This window comes from Nothobranchius furzeri, chromosome 16, assembly GCF_043380555.1.
Source record: "Nothobranchius furzeri strain GRZ-AD chromosome 16, NfurGRZ-RIMD1, whole genome shotgun sequence".
Taxonomy (NCBI): Eukaryota; Metazoa; Chordata; class Actinopteri; order Cyprinodontiformes; family Nothobranchiidae; genus Nothobranchius; species Nothobranchius furzeri.
Genome location: NC_091756.1, coordinates 54335350 through 54356340, shown reverse-complemented (window position 1 = coordinate 54356340; position 20991 = coordinate 54335350). Strand labels below are relative to the sequence as shown.

The following is a 20991-nucleotide window of genomic DNA, read 5'->3' as shown; positions in this document are numbered from 1 at the left end:
CCAGTCGGGGCCCTCTATTCATCTGATGGGTCAGATGATGCAATAGAGTGGAACAAGATGGCGACCGCTTGTTTGAAACAGCTTTAACATCAATCTTGTCCTATCTGGACTCGGGCTTTATTAGAACCAGGAGCAGATAGATGTATTTAAGACCTTTATTTAGAAAAAATAAGGTTTTTCTGCCTTCTTTAACTGTGGACCGCCTCATTTACCGACATCCGTTGCCATGAGACATGTTGTTTATTGTCCAGTAGCAAGCGGAGATCGTTTGAAAGACAACGGTAGCACCCGCCCCACAACCGAGAGCCCCCAATGGGGCGTTGTCAGGCCACTCTCTAGGGCCATGTGACGAGGTCTTTCATGTGAATGGGGAGACATGAGTGTTTGTTTTCTCTCTCTCCTACTGGTCATTGGAGGTTCAACATGACACCTCATGATAAAGAACTCTCTGATGATCTGAAAAAATAAAACTGTTGTCAACAAACATGCACACAACAATGGCTGTAAGAGTGCCGACACCCTGAAGCATGCAGCATGGTGTCGAGTCTAGTTCATTGAGATGAACTGTGATGCTCTGAGAGTGAAAGATGAGGATCACTTTGGACATGGCCCTTGTTAGATGAGGACTTTGTTTTATTTACCCGTTTTGTATTCAGTAAAAAAAATCAACATGGCTTTTTCACTAACTGAGGAACATTTGATGTTAGATATGATTTGTTGAATCCCAAATCTCTGATTTGATTCAGAGCTGTTTTCTTACTAAGTCTGATTTTTGTCCCTGACCTCTGACCTGTTCGGGTGACCTACAGACCAGTCTTTCTGACCAGCCCTGAGCTAAGAGATGTGGCCAGAATCATTTAGTGGCACTTTGCTGCCGTCTGCCAATGATGTGAGGTTACCTCAGCAGCTTTAAAAGGTCAGCAACACAATCTAAATTCCCTCAAGCTTGATGAATGAATGATTCTTGGTTTTTGGCTTGACTTAATCTAAAGTCTGTGAGCGTGTTCATAAACAAACTCACCCTGCCGCAGCAGAGACGATCTGGTAACATCTGAGCATGAAACTGATGAAAACATCCAGTTTAAAATTGCAGGGGAATAACCTCGAGCTGTTCCTCTGGGAACACTGAGGATGAATCAGGCTGCTCACAGGTGGATGTTTGATGTTCCACTCAGCTCCTTCACCTGCCTCTTGTTTCTCAGGCTGCTTGAGGGACATTCAGCCTGTCGACTGGCATCTGTCAGCAAACATCATGACGTTGCCTCATCCATCTGACTCAGAACTTCGCTACAGAACATGCTGGTGGATGGGTAGGCTCGGATGCTCTCAGCCAAGTCTCACAGGGAAGGAATGCCACGGTCTGTAACTGGAGCGTCAGAAAAATCTTGTGTGTGTGTGTGTGTGTGTGTGTGTGTGTGTGTGTGTGTGTGTGTGTGTGTGTGTGTTTGTGTGCGTGGCTGCATATGTTTTATATGTTTTTGGGAATGGGGGGGGGGGGGGGTTGTCATGTTACAGCTGCTTCATCAATCAACACTGTTGGTTGGTGAGAACGTCCTCCTAAAAATCCATCCAGTTCCAACATTGAGTCGGAGATTTGGAGTCGCATACAGGAGAGGTAAGAATCAGACTGTAATGAGCAAAAGTCCTGATCCACTCCTTTGTTTTTCTTTCAAACTGCCGGAATTTCTTCTGACCGTTTGAATCAGGAATTCTCAAGACTTTCTGAAAGTTTTTAGGTTCCGGTTTTTTACCGTTGCTGCTGTTTGGTTGTGTTAGCTGAAGCCTGTCGGTGCTCTGACCTGCCTCAGCAGGTCATCATCAAACAATTATAATGGGCTGCAACAGTCGACTGAACAGTCAATATGTGTGGAAAATGAAACAAAAACCCACAAGAAACCCACAGTGGGGGTACATATAGCGCTCCACGTAGTAACTGTGTTGCTTGGTGACATGGTGTGTACAACACTCAGCATGGACCAGAGGAAGCAAAGGACAGAGGTGTCTCAGGAGATCAGAAAGAAAAGCATAGATAAGCATGTTCCATGGGTTTATTTATTCGTGAAGTACTCCACGTGTTGACAAGTCTTTTTCTTGATATATCCTTTTACCTGCCTGTGTCTGATTCACCATTACACCCAGGTTTCTCAGAAGTTCTTCTTCTCTGGTGAGGGTGAGCTCTCCTGGCAAGCAGTAATAAATGATGCTTCTCCCAGAGGTCAAGTTGTGCATTACAGTTATAAAAAGGGTTCCCACCGACCAGAGCTGTCCATGAAAGGCTCTGTTAATGATTAAAAATCTGTTAGGAATTTCTTGCAGTCAGTGTCATTGCAGCTCTGCTCGTACATTTGTTTTTAGTTCCAGATCTGTAAAACTATAGGTTTCATCCTAGAGTCCAAAGTTAGCTCTGTTTGTTTGTTGTTGTGGATATGAACCTTCCAGGTCAAACTGTTGAACACATGAGGCTGAAGGAGTTTAACCTTCAACCTTTTTGTACCTCTGACCTGAAGTAAAGATGTGTGGTGGGTTTGTGTGTCTGACCTGGGCACATCTAGAGAATTAAATCTGATCTGTTTAAGGCATCTCATATTGTTTTCATGGAGTCCATCACCAGTTTTACATAATAAATGTTAACTGAACACTTGTTGAAGACTGTCTAAGTCCCTGATTTCTACATCTGATGCAACTTCAACAGGACAACAGCTTTGACGTTAAGAACTTCAGCAGAAAACTGGAAACTAAAACGTAAATGTGATAGAACAAAAGCTAAAAAGAGGAACTCTTGCTCCATTTCTTTCGTCTTCTGCTGTTCTCCTTTTTGTTTTATTTTCTCTCTCTTTTCCACCTCAAACTTTTTTCATCTGTTTGTCTTTTTCACAGATAGATGGATAGCTGCCTTCACTGTCTTCATTCTTGTGTGTTGAAAGCAGAAGGTGTTAGCCTCGCTGGAATTGGAGTGTTCAATGTTGATGGACATGTGCGTGCATGTGTTCATGCATGCGCGTGTGTGTGTGTGTGTGTGTGTGTGTGTGTGTTTAATCTTATAAAAAGAAGAACAAAAGCCTTGGGGTGTTCAACAGCATGCTACGCTCTGTTTTATCTTATTTTTGTTTCTTTTGATGTGATTGTGTTTCCTACATACTTACACTGACACACACACACACACACACACACACGCACACACACACACACACGCACGCACGCACGCACGCGCACGCACGCACACACACACACACACGCACGCACACACACACAGCTGACTACTCGTGTAATCCCACCATATCAAACTGGAGCTGGGTAATCGCAGCTCTGACCACAGAGAGACAGGAGGCTTCTCAAAGCATTCTGGGAGCTCATTGCTGAATTCTTCGGGCTGGAAAATGTCTGCCAGTAAGGATTCATTAAAGCCAACCTGCTGCAGCAGCGCCTGCTGGAATGAGAGGTTCTACACTATTTGGGCTCTGCAGTGACTGTGATTGAACCTGGACAACCAGTTAGAGCTGGGTTTGACTCTAGATGGCCGGGCTCTGGTTGAACCCAGAACTCTAAGAGCTGCATGCATTTACATTTTAATTCTGTCAAATGATGCAACCATTTAATCTGTTCCCAGTTTCAGGATTTCATTTAAAACGTTTCCAGTAGTTTCTGGGTGGTTCTGAATCCGCTACTAGAACGACTCGGTTCATTGAACCAGACTGTCAGAGCTGCTCTGATTTTACCTTCAGGGTTCCGCTCCGTTTGTGTAGAAGCAGTTTCTTGTTGGTCGTATCTGAGACGTTGTTTTCCTTCTGCTCGAGTGTTTGTTCTTTACTTTAAGTCTTTTCTCTGCTGTCTCAGACTCGGACGCCTCGTGTGACACGACTCAGCCCAACGCAGCCGGCGCTTGCCGACCAGGCCAGCAGGGTTTCCTTTGCATCAGCTGAAAACCTGGAGACCATGTCAGAGCCAGACATTCCCATCGGCTTCAACCGGATGAACCGGCTCCGCCAGAGTCTCCCACTGGCCCGCTCGTCCAGCCAAGCCAAGCTTCGCGCTCCAGGTCTGATAAATCTACCACATCATCCTCTGCCTGGCTTTCAGTTTTCATTCAGTCAGATTTTTAGAGACCAGAGAAATGTTTGGAATGAAATGCTAAAATATTCCATCAGGAATGTGGAATACGGAATGGGTTCGGTCACTTTTCGATTTTTCTGTTTTACCTTGGCCCCCTAAATGCCTTGAAACGGCCCTGGGTGTGTGACTGACTTTTGATGGGTGATCTGAGGTGAAATCACCGCAGCACATGTGATGAGCGGAGCACGTCAGGCACAAATAAAAGACAGAGTAGCAGAGGATGTAAATGGATATGAACAATCGTGTGTTAATAATAATGTTTTGTTGCACCACCTTGAGAATGTACCGTGCAACGGACGCAGCGAGCGCATCAACAATCAGCGCTCTGCGTCCTCTTCGCTCAAAAGGATCCCCGCTACACTGAGAGCCCATAGATATTGGAAACTGGATCTTCTTTCGGGCTCTCCCTGAAAGAAATCTAGTCCTCCATAATTTGATCCCTGCTCTTGGATTAAAAAAAATGGACATTTTGCTAAATGTAGGACACTCCCCAGATGCCCCTGACAGAGACTGAAAAGTGGACATATAATCCCCTAATTTAATGGCCATCGGTTGATTGGTTTAGTTGTTGAACTCAGTTCGAACGATCACACACACACACGCATACAGCAGGCTGTACTCACTGAGGTCATGCTTCTTCAGCGCAGCAGGGACATTTTCAGATGCAGAGACAGCGCACGGAACCGAACCGAACTGGAACCACTCAGAATCCCACTGCAACAAATGCTTTCAACATTAAATCCAAGGAAGTTCTAAATTGCACACGGCCACTTCTGCCTTTGATTTTCTTGTTCTGTAATTAGAACATTGGTGCTAAACTAAGGGCTTGTTAGCTAAAAAGTTATTGAGTTGCCAGATCCGAGCAGACCGGCACCTGAGCGTGTTCTTTCAAATGAAGCTCTGGCTAACGAGAGTTATCCTTATTTGAATGTGGGGCAATGACCAGCTGTGCCTCCATGCTGAGAGCCTGTTCCCGACTTCACAGACGACCACGTAAGCAGCGTTACTTACAAAGCTAACAGCCAGGCTGCCAGGCAGCAGAGTGTACGGGACATCACCATGGCAACGTACCATGGCAACGCTTCCGGCTTCAGAGACAACCACGTTTATTTTAATTATATAGATGTGTATATTCCATGGTGATATGGGTCAGTATATACCTAAATTATTGCAAGCAAGCACTCAAGTAATACCTTGAAAATAGATTTTTATAAGTTTCTATGTGTAAATGACAATAATACATTTAGAGACGCTGTTTTAAAGGGAAAATTTGCAACTTTTTCATCTTTTTAAATCATTTTCTTGAGCCAGTATGTGCTAAAATGATCCTTTACAGGGTTAATGAAATGCCACCCAGCCCCTATTGCCCCCTGTGGCCAGATATTCCACTTGCAATTTCAAACTTCAGTCTGCTCTGTTGGGAGTTTGAGCTGACATACCTGGTGCTGCAGTCTGCTTCCAGTACGTTTCCTGCATGTTTTAGATCATGAACACAACTGGTTTCTTTAATAAAGTGATGAATCACTCCTGTAGACAATAAAGGAGGGCTAAAGACATTTCAGCAGTTAGATTAAGGGGTCAAAAGATGAACGCACAGTAAGAAGAGATTTTGCTTTCGGTTCTACAAACGGACACTAGGGGGTGCTAAGACAAGCCAAAACTGCCTAGTTCCCCTTTAATAAAGATGATCATCCAGACAGAAGCATTATTCCCACTCACAAATGATACCAACTCCCTTTGAAAGACCTTTTTTTCTTTGGTTGTTTGTTATTTTCTCTTTTCAAAACATCCAGAATAAAACACAAGTTCAGACACAACCATAGCTTCAGACAGGACAAAATTATTTTTATTTTTGAGTCATAAACATTTGTCGTTCCAAAGTCTGCACAAAGGTTTTTTGTTTCCTAAAACACAACAATTTATTTTCTAACATTGTTTTCCCCAAAATAAAACAAAATGGGAGAACACATGACGTAAAATAAACAAAAAAGGTGCAACGCAGAGACAGCACACAGGATTGCTTAATGAGGGATGCAGATGCAGCTATAAGGAGGAACTTCACCATTTTCACAATCCTACTTTAAGATTTTACGTTTTGTGTGGTTCAGAACCTGATCTGCTTTTTGCTCTAGGTTCCACATACAGGAGACCAGATTTGTTACATCCATGGTCAGCCTTGCAAGTCGTTAAACTCAACATCAATAATAAATAAAACATTCAACACCAGTCCATTGCTGCAGGGAGAAAAAGATAAACATGATACCGTAAATCCTCTAATACAGGCCAGTATTAGAGGATTTACGGTAATTCAGTTTTCAGCAGCAGCATTGATGCTTCTAATTAAAAGCCAATTAATCAGAACACATTAAAGCTTGGTAGACGGGCATCGCTGGTGTTTAAACAAAAGTTATCTAAGAACAAATAAATATTATTTGAGTTGGATATTATTGATATTTGGATGCTGCTGATAACTTTATGACTTGGTGAAAATAAACCAAAACTGATCAGTGCTTCATGCGAAACAAAAGTTCCTTCATTAAGAGTTCTCCCAGATGGTGCAGCATCGTGCTGTTTGTTCTCCCCCTCATGGGGTTTTTGGTGGAGGTCAGGTCAAATGCCTCATGTTTGTCTGAAAGGACATAAATAACCCAGAAATCAGACCTACGATGATATGGTATTTATAGGTGACCATAAAGTAGACGTGACTGAAGCCTTAACAGCAACATATAACCTCATTTCCTGTTCACGACTGCAGGAATCTTGTTCCTTCAACTCGGAGAGGAGATCCGCAGGGTTCACCTGACCCACGAGCTCACCAGCCTGGAAACCCTGAGGGCGCTCATCGTGCACATGTTCCCCCAGAGACTCACCATGGCCATGCTCAGGTAGACATGTCTGTTTAGAAAACAACTAAAGGTGGCTTCCAAATATGTTAAAGTTAAAGTTAAAGTCCCATTAGTTGTCACACACACTGATGTGTGTGCGAAATTTGTTCTCCGCATTTGACCCATCCCCTGGGGGAGCGGTGAGCTGCAGACACAGCCGCGCTCGGGAACCATTTGGTGGTTTAACCCCCCAATCCAACCCCTTAATGCTGAGTGTCAAGCAGGGAGGCATTGGGTCCAATTTTTTCAAAGTCTTTGGTATGACCCGACCAGGAATCGAACCGTGATCTCCCAGTCTCAGGGCGGACACTCTACCACTAGACCACTGAGCTGAGGGATGTTATCGCTCAGGGACAGATGTGTAAGAGGTGGGACGATAACATCTGCCTCTAGATGTAAAGACCGAGACAGCAGCTTGTTAGGACAGAGACAATAACAGGAATAGAGGTAAACGGCTGGTTTAATGAGACAGGATCATTTCGGAGTTGGTGGATTACAAGTCATGAAGCTAACTAAAACCCACCTCTGTGACCTTTGTGTAATGACTTTAATGAGAAACTGAAGTCTCAGCTGGTTTCAGCAGCCAGAAGCGTCTAAAAAAGCTCGATTATTTTAAACAATGTTCTCATTTTCCAAACAGCTGGGGCAGAAGATAATTACTGTTTCACTAAGATGCTCATTTAGATTATCTGTATCATCTGAAGATTATTTATCAGCAGGCTCCACACATTCTGAGTATTACACTCTGATGAGTTTAATATCAGCTCGGTCCACTTGATTGTCTCATTACCAACGCCTGATTCGGTTTAGAAGCTTCCAGCCTGTTAGAAGGAAATTGGAGCTGCAGTTGTGTATTCATGGTCTGTTCCTGGTTTGTTTGTGTTTGATAATTATTGATTAGATCTCCCAGCACCGCTCTGCTGATCAAGGATGAGATCCGGAACATCTTCTATGAGCTGGAGGACCCACGGGACGTTCAGGACCGCTGCGTGATTAAGATTTATTGCAAAGAGCCGGTTTATGGGACCTATCCAGGACACCACAACCCCCACCTCGCCAACGGAGACATGAGGGTGAGTGGCAGCATGTTTCTTCTGGACCTCAGAAAGTTTACTGTATTCACTAAAGACATGGTTGATTAGAGGTGAGATTACAGCCCGTCTCAGTAGTGTTTCATTCCCTTCGTGCTTCCGTTTGACTCCAGCTGGTGGCAGGAAGTAACTTTTTAAACCACCTCAGGAGAGTAAAGGCAGGGTTTTCCTTCTGAATCACCATGACATCATCACGCGTGTGTTTACAAACGCCGCCAGGCGTTACGAGTCAGAGCTGAAGTTACTCTCATCGGCTGAGTCATGTGACCTTTTTTCTGGACCAGCGCCAGTCTGCCACATCTTCAGCCCCGACTAGGCTGGACGCCAGTAAACTGTTCTGAAATAACGGCCTGGAGGTCCAGTTTCTCTCACTCTATACACAATTTAGATTGTTGTAGGAGATAAATGACTTCACACACAATTTAGTTGAATGAGAAAGCATTTCGAGATCCTCGGGCTGAACCACACGAGTCAGAACCTATCCAGAACCATCCCAAAAAGTCAGAATGTTTAAAGTCTTGTTCAAAGTTCATTTTAGGAAAACACAAAATGGTAGAAAATTATGTAACTCTGTTGGGAAAGAAGAACAATCTAGGCACTAACAGCCAGCGCATTCCCTGTTGGATATGGACCTTGTGGGAATGCCAGATCTTGAGGGACCCTGGCAGCTCCGGTCCTGATAATAGCATCACAGCGTGACAAGCCTCAATTAAGCAAAATAGTCTAGAACCTTGAAGATGTGGCTCACAGAAAACTCATTTTTTAATGATTAATTCTGATCATAATCGGTCACTCTGAGTTTTTCATGCAGGCTGAACATGAAAATAGTCTCCTACACCTATCTCCTGCATTAGTTTCTGATAGACGGTGAAACCATGGACGTAATTTTCACTTTAGAAGTGGGGGGGACACACGGGGGGGGGGGGGGGGGGGGCAGTATGTTCTAATGGGAAACAGACTTCAACACAAATGGTTGTTTTCTGCTTGGTCCTAGAGCTCAACCAGTGCCAATTTTAATATAAAGCAATGGTGAAAAGTGCAGGGGTCAAAACTTGACTTTGGAAAAAGTGGGGGGGGGGGGGGGGGGGGGCATGTCTCTCCCCCCCCCCAAAAAAAAAATTTTACGTCCATGGGTGAAACTCTAGGATTTGAAAAACATGACATATCTAATAATGATGAACTCACCATCTTTACTCACAACAAGGAAGGCTGTTGTATTTTCGTCTTCGTCTTCGTCTTCCTCCGCTTATCCGGGTCCGGGTCGCGGGGGCAACATCCCAATTAGGGAGCTCCAGGCTGTCCTCTCCCCGGCCTTGTCCACCAGCTCCTCCGGCAGGACCCCAAGGCGTTCCCGGACCAGATTGGAGATGTAACCTCTCCAACGTGTCCTGGGTCGACCCGGGGGCCTTCTGCCGGCAGGACATGCCCGAAACACCTCCCCGGGGAGGCGTCCAGGAGGCATCCTGACCAGATGCCCAAACCACCTCAACTGGCTCCTTTCGATCCGGAGGAGCAGCGGTTCTACTCCGAGTCCCTCCCGAATGTCTGAGCTCCTCACCCTATCTCTAAGGCTGAGCCCGGCCACCCTACGGAGGAAACTCATTTCGGCCGCTTGTATCCGCGATCTCGTTCTTTCGGTCATTACCCAAAGCTCATGACCATAGGTGAGGATTGGGACGTAGATCGACTGGTAAATCGAGAGCCTGGCTTTCTGGCTCAGCTCCCTTTTCCCCACGACAGATCGGCTCAGCGTCCGCATCACTGCAGACGCCGAACCAATCCGCCTGTCGATCTCCCGATCCCTCCTAACCTCACTCGTGAACAAGACCCCGAGATACTTAAACTCCTCCACTTGAGGTAGGACCTCTCCCCCGACCCGGAGGTGGCAAGCCACCCTTTTCCGGTCGAGAACCATGGTCTCAGATTTGGAGGTGCTGATCCTCATCCCACCCGCTTCACATTCGGCCGCGAACCTACCCAGCAAGAGCTGAAGGTCAGAGCTGGATGAAGCTAGGAGGACCACATCATCCGCAAACAGCAGAGACGAGATTCTCCTGCCACCAAACTCGACACACTCCACACCACGGCTGCGTCTAGAAATTCTGTCCATAAAAGTGATGAACAGAACCGGTGACAAAGGGCAGCCCTGGCGGAGTCCAACCCTCACTGGGAACAGGTCCGACTTACTACCGGCTATGCGGACCAAACTCACGCTCCTCTGGTAAAGGGACTGAATGGCCCTTAACAGAAAGCCACCCACCCCATACTCCTGGAGCGTCCCCCACAGGGTGCCCCTGGGGACACGGTCATAAGCCTTCTCCAAATCCACAAAGCACATGTGGATTGGTTGGGCAAACTCCCATGCCCCCTCCATCACCCTTGCAAGGGTATAGAGCTGGTCCACAGTTCCACGGCCAGGACGAAAACCACATTGCTCCTCCTCTATCTGAGATTCAACTATCGATCGGACCCTCCTCTCCAGTACCTTGGCGTAGACCTTTCCAGGGAGGCTAAGGAGTGTGATCCCCCTATAGTTGGAACACACCCTCAGGTCACCCTTCTTAAAGATGGGGACCACCACCCCGGTCTGCCACTCCCTAGGAACTGCCCCCGATGACCACGCAATGTTGTAGAGACGTGTCAACCATGACAGCCCTACAACATCCATAGCCTTGAGATACCCAGGACGAACCTCATCCGCCCCCGGGGCTCCGCCACTGTGTAGTTGTTTGACTACCTCAGCAACTTCTGCCCCCGAGATCGGACAGTCCATCCCCAGGCCTCCCAGCTCTGGTTCCTCCTCGGAATGCGCATTGGTGGGATTGAGGAGCTCCTCAAAGTATTCCTTCCACCGTCCGACTATAGCCTCAGTTGACGTCAGCAGCTCCCCATCCCCACTGTAAACAGTGTGAGCGAGTTGCTGCCTTCCTCTCCTGAGGCGCCGGACAGTTTGCCAGAACCTCTTTGGAGCCGATCGATAGTCTTTCTCCATGGCCTCACCAAACTCCTCCCACGCCCGAGATTTTGCCTCTGCAACTGCCACTGCTGCACCCCGCTTGGCTATCCGGTACCTGTCTGCTGCCTCCGGAGACCCACAGACCAGCCACGCCCTGTAGGCCTCCTTCTTCAGCCTGACGGCTCCCCGAACCTCTGGTGTCCACCAGCGGGTACGGGGGTTGCCACCACGACTGGCACCGGCCACCTTACGACCACAGCTAGCAACAGCCGCCTCGACAATCGCAGAGTGGAACAAGGCCCACTCGGACTCAATGTCCCCCACTGCTCTCGGGACGTGGTCAAAGCTCTGCCGGAGGTGGGAGTTGAAGACCGTCTTGACAGGTTCTTCTGCCAGGCGTTCCCAGCAGACCCTCACTATGCGTTTGGGTCTGCCAGGTCTACGCGGCATGTTCCCTTGCCATCTGATCCAACTCACCACCAGGTGGTGATCAGTTGACAGCTCCGCCCCTCTCTTCACTCGGGTGTCCAAAACATACGGCCGCAGGTCAGATGATACGACTACAAAATCTATCATCGACCTGTGACCTAGGCTGCCCTGGTACCAAGTGTACCAGTGGGCATCCTTATGTTCGAACATGGTGTTCGTTATGGCCAAACTGCGGCTTGCACAGAAGTCCAATAACAAAACACCGCTCGAGTTCAGATTAGGTGGGCCGTTCCTCCCAATCCCACCCCTCCAGGTCAAGCTGTCATTGCCCACGTGAGCATTGAAGTCCCCCAGCAGGACAATGGAGTCCCCTGATGGAGCTCTATCTAGCACTCATCCCAGGGACTCCAAAAAGGGTGGGTACTCTGAACTGATATTTGGCCCATAAGCACAAACAACAGTCAGGACCCGTTCCCCGACCCGAAGGCGCAAGGAAGCTACCCTCTTGTCCCCCGGGGTAAACCCCAACACACAGGCAGAGAGTCTCTGGGCTAACAAAAAGCCAACCCCAGCCCTCCGCCTCTCACCCAGAGCAACTCCAGCAAAGTAGAGTGTCCAACCCCTCTCCAGGTCTCGGGTTCCAGAGCCAATGCAATGTGTCGAGGTGAGTCCGACTATATCTAGCCGGTACCGCTCAACCTCTGCCACAAGCTCCGGCTCCTTCCCCGCCAGCGAGGTGACGTTCCATGTCCCAAAAACTAGTTTTCTTGTCCGGGGATTGGACCGCCAAGGCTCCCGCCTTGGTCTGCCACCCGATTCGCATTGCACCGGACCCTTCATGTTCCTCCTGCGGGTGGTGGGTCCACAGTTGGACGAGCCCATGTATCCGGTTCGGGCTGGGCCCGGCCGGGCCCCATGTGCGAAAGCCCGGCCACCAGGCGCTCGCTCACGGGCCCCAACCCCAGGCCTGGCTCCAGGGTGGGACCCCGGTAACCCTCCGGGCCGGGTACTCCGACTCTTCGTTTTAACCGCCATGAAAGATCCTTCGAACCGTCCTTTGTCTCACCCTTCACCTAAGACCAATTTGTCATGGGAGACCCTACCAGGGGCACTAAGTGCCCCAGACAACATAGCTCCTAGGATCATTAGGGCACTCAAACTCCTCCACCACGATAAGGTGACGGTTCAAGGAGGAGTACGGTTCAAGGAGGAGTATTGTTGTATTTTAACATTCAAAAAACAGCAACAAACTTCCTGACTAGTTTAAGCTAACCATTATCATTAGCAACTTCACCACGTAGCAGAAGTCTCTTCAGGCTTGTGTTATTTGTGGAGATAAAACATCAACGTTGCAAGTCAGCGGTAGAGTTACAGTGTTGTAATCCAATCTGAGGAGAGGTGTCCAAATATCAGGGATGTCTTCTGAAGCTCAGCTATGAGAAGCTCTGACATGAGAGGCTAGAGCCACTGCAACCCCAGCAGCAGCTCTCTTGAATGTGAGAGGCGGTTCTGTCCGCGTTTATGACATCACAAACAGGGACTTTTTGAAACGGCTTGTTTTAGGTAGATAATTCTTAAAACCAAACACTGACAGAAAATTGATGGACCAATTTCTTTCACATTTGTAGTGTTTATAGAGGCAGTAGAGACCCACATGGCAGCACAAACAAATGCAAATGTTGCATTTTGCATATGTCCCTAACCCTTTACAGCTTGATGTTTCTATTTGATTTGTTAGGTAGGAACTTTCTCACTGCATGATCAGCACACACCCTCTCAAAAATGATGAATACCATCAGAACAACCACCTCTGCTGAATATGCAGGTGAAACACCACTAATACCTGTAGTTCATGCCAGACAACTATCAGCTGTCAAGTGTGAGTGCTTTACAGGGGACGTGAATCAAATCCTGAGGTTTTGGTTAAAATGTGTTGAAAAATAGATGCTGAGGCTCCAGAGGTTTCATCTGTTGGAACGAACTCCTGATTTACTGAGAGGTCCGGATCACTTTGTTTTTAGAGGAGACATGTTATGGTCTCATTTCTGTCTCATATTCATTTTCTGTTTCATACAGTCCTACAGTCCTGATTTATAATCTAATAATCTAGAAATGCTCCGATTCAATTACGTGATCAAAAATTGGGCCTGATTATGTGATTTTGAAAGGATCGGGAGAAATAAATCGATTTCACCTTTTAAGACAACAAACATGACTTTTTAAATAGAGATTTTCAAATAGAATAACAACGGATTAGTTTTAATTTCAATAAGTTCCCTAAATCAATATTCTTTGTTTCTTGTATGAAAACATCAAAGTAATGTCACAGAATTTATGGTGCAGTTTTTGACTAGCCTAGCAAGCTAACGCAGAGCTAACATTTTTCCTCAGTAGAGCTAAAATGTCTTCAGCTTGATGGTGTTTTAAACCGGACAAAGAAGGCAGACCTGCTACAGCTGCTTGTAAAGTGTGCATACCGGGCTTTCAGCATGCTGGATAGGACACAGCTGCCTTCAAACAAAGCACTTTCACCTCCGACTTTTCCCTTTGGGGGTCAACAAAGCAAATCTTTGGTCTCCATTAACTCCCAGTTTGCCACTACCAGTCCCAGTTCACAGTGAAATCAGACAAAAATGCAGAGCCAGAGACGACAGAGTAAGTTACGCTAATAAACAATGAGAAATTGCCAACAGATTGCAAAACATCTGGGTTTCTAGTTCTCCTGCAGCACCGGAGCTGTGTGCTGGAGCTACAGGTGTTATGCAAGGAAAAGTTACACTGCCTGCCGAGACTCCGCCAACTGCTCCATCACGGGAACATGCATTGCTCAGTACAGCTGCATATTGAGGGAGTAAACAACTTGACATAACAGTAACGCTGCTCCTTTTAAATATATTCATTTATACGTGCTTTTTGGCCGCTTATCCGAAGTACGGTCATGGGGACAGTAGCCTAAGCAGAGAGGCCCAGACTTCCTTCTCCTCAGCCACTTGGGTCAGCTTCTCCAGGGGCGTTCCCTGGCCATCTGAGAGACATAGTCCCTCCACCGTGTCGTGGTTCTACCTTTAGGTCTCCTCCCGGTTGGACGTGCCTGGAAAACCTCACCAGTGAGGCGTCCAGGAGGCATCCTGACCAGATGCCTGAGCCACCTCAACTGGTTCCTCTTGACGTGGAGGAGCAGCGGGTCTACTCCGAGTCCCTCCCGGATGACCGAGCTTCTCAACCTTCATAATAAAAACATGTTTCGTTATCAGCGTAGCTCCTAAATGAGTGACAGTAAAATTTAAAGGGCGACTTGGATGTGTTTTCTTCTTATTTTACTGCGTCCCTGAAAAGTATCGGATCGGGACTCGGTATCAGCAGATACTCAAAATCAAATGACTCGGAATCAGATCGAGAGCAAAAAAATGTGATCGGAACACCCCTATAATAATAAAAACTGTGAGAATAATTTTAGTAACACGTAAAGAAAATACTTTTAGGTGACTGCTTTTTCACAATTGAGCTTTGAACAAAACCTGAGATTTAAACTTGAATAGTGGGTTTTAGGCTTTTATTGCTGCAGCGCTCTGCACTGACTGAAGCGAGTTAAAGGTGTTGCTGTTCCAGGTTAAACTAGAGAAAAAGTGACTCAGATGCTGATTGTGTCCATTCTACCTACCTGGAGGTGTGATTGTGCTTTTGCCTGCCTTTGTGAGTGATCTGCTGCTGCCTGCTGCCATCTCAGAGGTCAGCTGGCACAACTAGATCAACTCAGCTCCCATCTGGATATCTACAAGTGATTTACAGCTTCAGTTGAACTGGGGGGATTAAGTTCAGTTGTGTGTGGTGTGTGCACATGCCTGCATGTGAAATCCTGCTAGCACAGCCCAGATTATTCCCTGAAAGACCACAGACGCCTGACTGGACCTCTGGGTCCGATTTGAAAGAAGTCCTCGGCGGGAGAGCAACCGGCTTTAAAGGGGCATTATGGAAGTGTGACAGCCAAAACATGTATAGAAATAATAAATTTCTTCTTCATACATTCTCCTGCAATGCCCTGGTCCTGTAGAATGAGCCCTGGCATTTTTACTGTGATTGCCTGTTTTTCTGTAAAATCACAGAAAAAGAGAGCTGCTCGGGTCGAGCAGGCTGCTTCATGCGCGTTCACGCTCAGGCATCGCCCGTAGCATTTGCTATCCGTAGCTTTAGCAGCAGAGATAGAGGCAGTGCCACTTTATCGCTGTTCCTGACGCCTAGTGACAAAGCTAGCTACATTTCTGAGGACCCTTAGCTACTTTCCGCAGAACTTTCTTCTAGATATTTCCTGCAAATTAACAACAAAATAGCCATTTTCGCTCCGAACCGTTCTTTGAACGTTGTTTCAGGTGTCATCAAGGATATAAAAGTTACAGATAAAAAGGATGTTAATGGTGCTTTAGCTCACCTAGTATGATGTCGGACTCTTGTGCAGAAGACCTGGGTTCGATTCTGGATGTGAACATAGTTTATTTAGAGTTTATTTTTTACATTAATGGTATAGTTTTTTACAGTAAGATTCCCAAATTTTTATTTGAGACTCGCCGAACGGCATTGAATTCACAGAAAAAAAAAGATGTGGGTTCAACTTTCATTATGGAACAATTTTTCAAGCAAGGGAAGGGAATGATCTGAGCATGCAGGAGGACTGACCCATCATAAACCTTTGTCGGCTGTGCTGAAGAGAAAGGTACAGAACCAAATTATTTAATTAATTAGCTGTACGTTCTCCTGTCCTCCGGGCCCCACACACACACACACACACACACACACACACACACACACACACACACACACGGGACTGTCTCAGCTGTTATTTTCTTTAAGGAGTGTGCACGTACAGCATGCGCGCCTCGTGCACAAGCCTACTACTGAAGCTGCAGTTAGGTTTTTGGCCTGAGGGGGCAATCGCGAGCATAAAAATTCAAAACTCTGTAAAGTCCCTTTAAAAGGCAGCGTGGGACCAACTTTAGGGATCACGGCCATCTCTGGACTTCAGGGAAAATAAAAGGTCTGTGTAGTTGAACCATCGATACCAGTCTGTTGCTAGGAGACCAGAAGGAAGACCGCTTTTGAGTCTGCTGAGACCATCCATGGGGTGTAGGTAGAGTCCTCAGGGTTATTATGTAGAAATATTGGCTTTTCAATTTGCTTTGTCTCCAGGAGATTGCTTTGTGCTTCAGGAGCAATTACAGAGTGATTCTCTTTTGTGTTGTATTGCTGCATCTATTACTCCTGTCTGCTCACCTCCTACCATCTAACGCATCACCCCCACCCACAGTTTTGAATGGAAGCTGGATTATTTCTGCATTCAGGTCAATAAGTCATCATGAAGCTTCCCTGTCTGTAATAAAGCACACTCTAGAAAATTAAGTCTTGAATTGATTTAACTGAGTTATGTCAACTTGTTCCAGTAAACGTAGTTGCTTAAATATGAAGTTATAAACATTGTATATGTTGTGTTCAAAGTAAGTACAGTATATACACTAAGATGGTAAAGTCAACATTTTATTTCTTAAGAGTGCAGAAAGTTACAGAATAATCTGATAAACAATTAACCACAAATTATGGTTTAGGTTATTTTGTTTCCTTAAAACAATGGGTTAGTTAGGGTTATGAACAATTACTGGAATTATTGCATGTTGAGGCCAAAGCCAGCTATGTTTATAAATGCTTGTATTAAACAAGAATAAATACAAATTAATTAATAAATCAGTAGAGCAGAAAACAGCAACAGCTTCATTGATAATACTGAAAAGCATCTTTTTAGATAAAAATCCAAACAAAATCATATTTAATCATAATTCATGGATGTAAACTTTATTCATGCAGGGTCATTAATTAAAAGTTAAAATAAAAACAATCCACCACCTATTTTAACAGGTTAAGGCCACTCATAAGACTTATTGTATTTTTTTATCTGGTGGAAAAATGATGTCAGTGAGCTTAAAATGCGTTCCAGAATTCAGTCAAATTAAACTGTTGATTTTTTCGGACTCAACTGGGTTTTAGTCTGATCCCTGTTAGAACCTGGTCTCTGTCTCTCTGTCACAGAGGGAGATGGTGCATGCTCCTCAGGATTCTCCGCCCAACCGCCGCCTCAGCAACCCCCCCATGTCTTCCCAGCATTCCTCTGCCTCAGCTTCACCCCCTCAAGGCTCCCCATCCCGGGCCCGTCTACTCTACAGCGCCGGCAGGCCTTCATCCTATGCGGGGCCGCCCCACCACACTCACTCCCTGCCTCACCCACACTCCCAATCGCACCACTCCTCGCCCCACCAGCAGACTCAGCTCCACCAGCCTCACCACACCCAGCCGGCCTTCTGCACCTCCTCTAGCGCCATCCTAGAGCGCAGGGACGTAAAGCCGGACGATGAGGTGGGGGGGTCCAGGAGCATGGTGCTCCTGCGGAGTGATGGCGGCGGGATCTATGCGGACCCGTACGCCCTTGGCCCAGATCCAAGTCGGCTGAGTCTGGCTGGAGGTCCTCACTCTCCTCTGCCAGCCAGAGCTGACCCCTATGCCTCGCTGTACCGCCGTGGTGGGGGAGCAGGGCCTGGGTCAGTCCGAACGCTCACCTCCTACTCTGCAGCTGCTTTACAAGGAGAGCTGATGGAGAGCGGCGTTCTGTACAGGCCTGGAGGTCCGCTTTACAATGACGCCTACACTGCCTCCATGTTGGCCATGGGGCTGACGGTCCCGCCCTCCTCCCCCCAGAAGATTCCCGACATGAGGGACTCCTATGGAGGAACACTGCCCAACAGGGGCTCCCCTGGGAGGCAGAGTCTGAGGAGGGACTCTGTGACGTCCTCTGTGTTAGGAGACAGTCCCAAAGCTCGGGTCCAGGGACCTGGACTTGGTCTCACTGCGGAGCAGCTCTGCCTGATAGGAGATGGAGGAGGAGCCAGGCCTTTTGGTTCTCCTCTGCTTGGAAATGAGACAGAAACCAGGTGAGTTTTATGCTGAGCTTTGACAGAAACTAAAACACAGTTATGATTCACGTAACTTAATAGAGAGGAAAACTGTTTTTGTTTATTTCTGGTCTTGAAGCACAAACCCTCTGCTTTATCAGATATTTTATGTTTAGTCCACTGATTGCAGCTGTTCCAGTTTTAATGACCTTTCAGCACAAAGACGAGTTGGATTTGTGTGGTTTTGGATGAATAGAGCAAAACTAAACAACTTCAGGGAAAACTTCCATTTCCAAGTGGAAATGAACCAAAACAATGTGTAAGTGTTTTAGTTTCACGTCCAAAATCAGCTGAAATCAGCATCTGATGAAACGTAACCTGAAACGATCGTGTCAGGTTTGAGGGTAGTTCGGGCTGAATTTGCCGCTAGTTTCAGTATTCTGTGTGTTTTTGGGTCTGCATCAGGGAGCGAATGGAGGCGATGGAGAAGCAGATTGCCAGCTTGACTGGACTCCTGCAGCGAGTTCTGACCAGAGCACCTGAGGCTGACAGCCCGTAAGGAAACACACACACACACACACACACACACACACACACACACACACACACATGCCATTGCTCTATCAGGCTGATAAACTGAATGTGAGGTTATTGAATGTGAAACTAGTCTTCTACCCCTATTTCCTGCATTAGCTTGGTCAGAAAAAGCCACGTAGATCTGTGTTACACTGAAATTTAACATTAATGAACTCACCCATCTTGGCTCATGACGGGGAAGGCAGTTTTAGCATCCAGAAAACATCTTGGTTAGAAGAAGCTAACTGTTAGTGTTAGCAAGTGTTAGCAACTTCCCAACACGGCAGAACTCATTCAGGAACTGATTATTTGCTCCTCGGTAACCAAGTTGACTCGTGAGCTGGGTTTTAATGCTTTGTTTCTTTCAGGGAGAAGATGGAGTCAGCCAGTGACGGCTCAGCAGCTGACCGTAAGTTCTCAGACGTCCATGTTTCTGCTGCCTGGTGCTGCTTCACGCTGCTGTTTAAACTTCTGCCTTTCAGACCAACTCTTGTTTCTCTGCTCATTTTAAACATGCTCGTGTGATTTTAATGGCTGCTTCTTCACATCGTTCTTGCTGCTGCTCTGTAACTGCTGATCGTGCTTTTTGTTTTAGCTGGACATGTAAAAAAAAACAAAGGTAGCTACAGTTTGTTTATGGAGTATCTGTTTCCCTGTCTGACCCCAGACCCTACACCCTAGACCTTCTGACATCTAGTCCCTGCCTAGACCTACTGACCCCCAGACTCTAGACTCATTCACCCCAGTCCCCAGACCCTTGTCCATCTGACCCCTCAGACCTTGAACCTCAAAACCCTTGACCAGTGGTGCCTGGTCCTGCAGGGCCACCTTTCTTCTTTGAGAGGTGTCTCTGCTCCAACACACCTGATTTTAATCAGTGGTGATTACCAAGCATCTGCAGAGGACCTGATGATGAGCTGCAATCACAATCGGGTGTGTTGAAGGAGAAAAACAGCTGGATTGGGGATCTTGAGGACCATTCGACTCCCTGCCCTTGACCTTCTGATTCCTAAAACTCTCTGATCCCCAGACAGTGTACTAACAGACATTCCTCTCTAACTCTGCCCCCTGTGTTTCATTGAGTTGCATTGATTGCATTCACAGATGAGAATACTAATACTAGAATATTAGAGACTAGATTTTCTGAAACTGTATTGATTTTGTTTTCTACGGAGTTGAGTAGTAGATTTACCTTTTTCAGATTTATTTAGGCTGGATGTCCTGTTGCGTCACTGTTGTTAGATCAACTTTCAGTTCTAACACTTAACAAAGGGTACGCTAGGATCAGGCGGTGCATTTAATATAAACTGTAGCTGAATTAGGCCTAGTCCACACGTAGCCGGGTTTTTTTTTAAACGAATATCCGCCCCTCCAAAAACTTGCATCCACACCACCTCGTTTAAAAAAAAAACTGTCCACACGTACCCGGATAAATACGTTGTTAAGGACATGCCAGACCTGTAGGTGGCAGTACTTCCCCCGTTCTTAACCTCGTCCTTCGTCTGTGGTCTTCCGCAAGGAGCAGTAATTCCGCTTGCAAAAACAAACAAGCAAACAGCGCTTGGACAATTGATAAAGTGAGCGCAGCTCTGAGGGCATCCATGCTGTCGGCTAGTGTAAACACAGGTCGCACACGTGATGTCAGCATTTTTTTGTCGCGGAAAGTGACGTTGCGGACCTTAAAACTCCGGTTTTGTCTGTCCACACGCAGACACCCAAAACAGAGAAAACGCAGATCTTCACTTTGGCCAGAGTTTTTAAAAAGATCCGTTTTCGTGTCAAAAAACTCCGTTTTCGTGTGGATGACAGGCCAAAACGTAGAAAAATATCTACGTTTTGGCAGATCCCCGGCTACGTGTGGACAGGGCCTTGGTGTTTTACAAAATTATTTGGGAGTTTTGCTGCATTTGTGTTTAGTGTCAGATGGATTTTTCTTTTTGTGAAAATTAAATAAGATAAAGGTTTTACCATACACTTTAGTGTTGAATCAGTGTTCAGACGTCTCAGGTGTTGGT

At 46.4% G+C, this 20991-nt stretch overlaps 1 protein-coding gene across 18 annotated transcripts in view; it reads left to right on the top strand.

Moving 5' to 3' along the window:
• srcin1b (SRC kinase signaling inhibitor 1b) overlaps positions 1-20991 on the top strand; it is a 185385-nt gene that overhangs the window by 142826 nt on the left and 21568 nt on the right. For 14 of the 18 annotated variants that reach the window (XM_054749534.2, XM_054749528.2, XM_054749531.2 and 11 more), the window contains 7 exons: positions 3835-4036; positions 6866-6995; positions 7897-8068; positions 17544-18439; positions 18866-18955; positions 19345-19385; positions 19572-19595. In XM_054749534.2, coding sequence (XP_054605509.1) covers positions 3835-4036; positions 6866-6995; positions 7897-8068; positions 17544-18439; positions 18866-18955; positions 19345-19385; positions 19572-19595 — 1555 coding nt within the window. Of the gene's footprint in view, positions 1-1202; positions 1359-3834; positions 4037-6865; positions 6996-7896; positions 8069-17543; positions 18440-18865; positions 18956-19344; positions 19386-19571; positions 19596-20991 lie in introns of all 18 variants that reach the window. The other 4 variants (XM_054749529.2, XM_070545839.1, XM_070545841.1 and 1 more) reach the window with 2 other exon arrangements.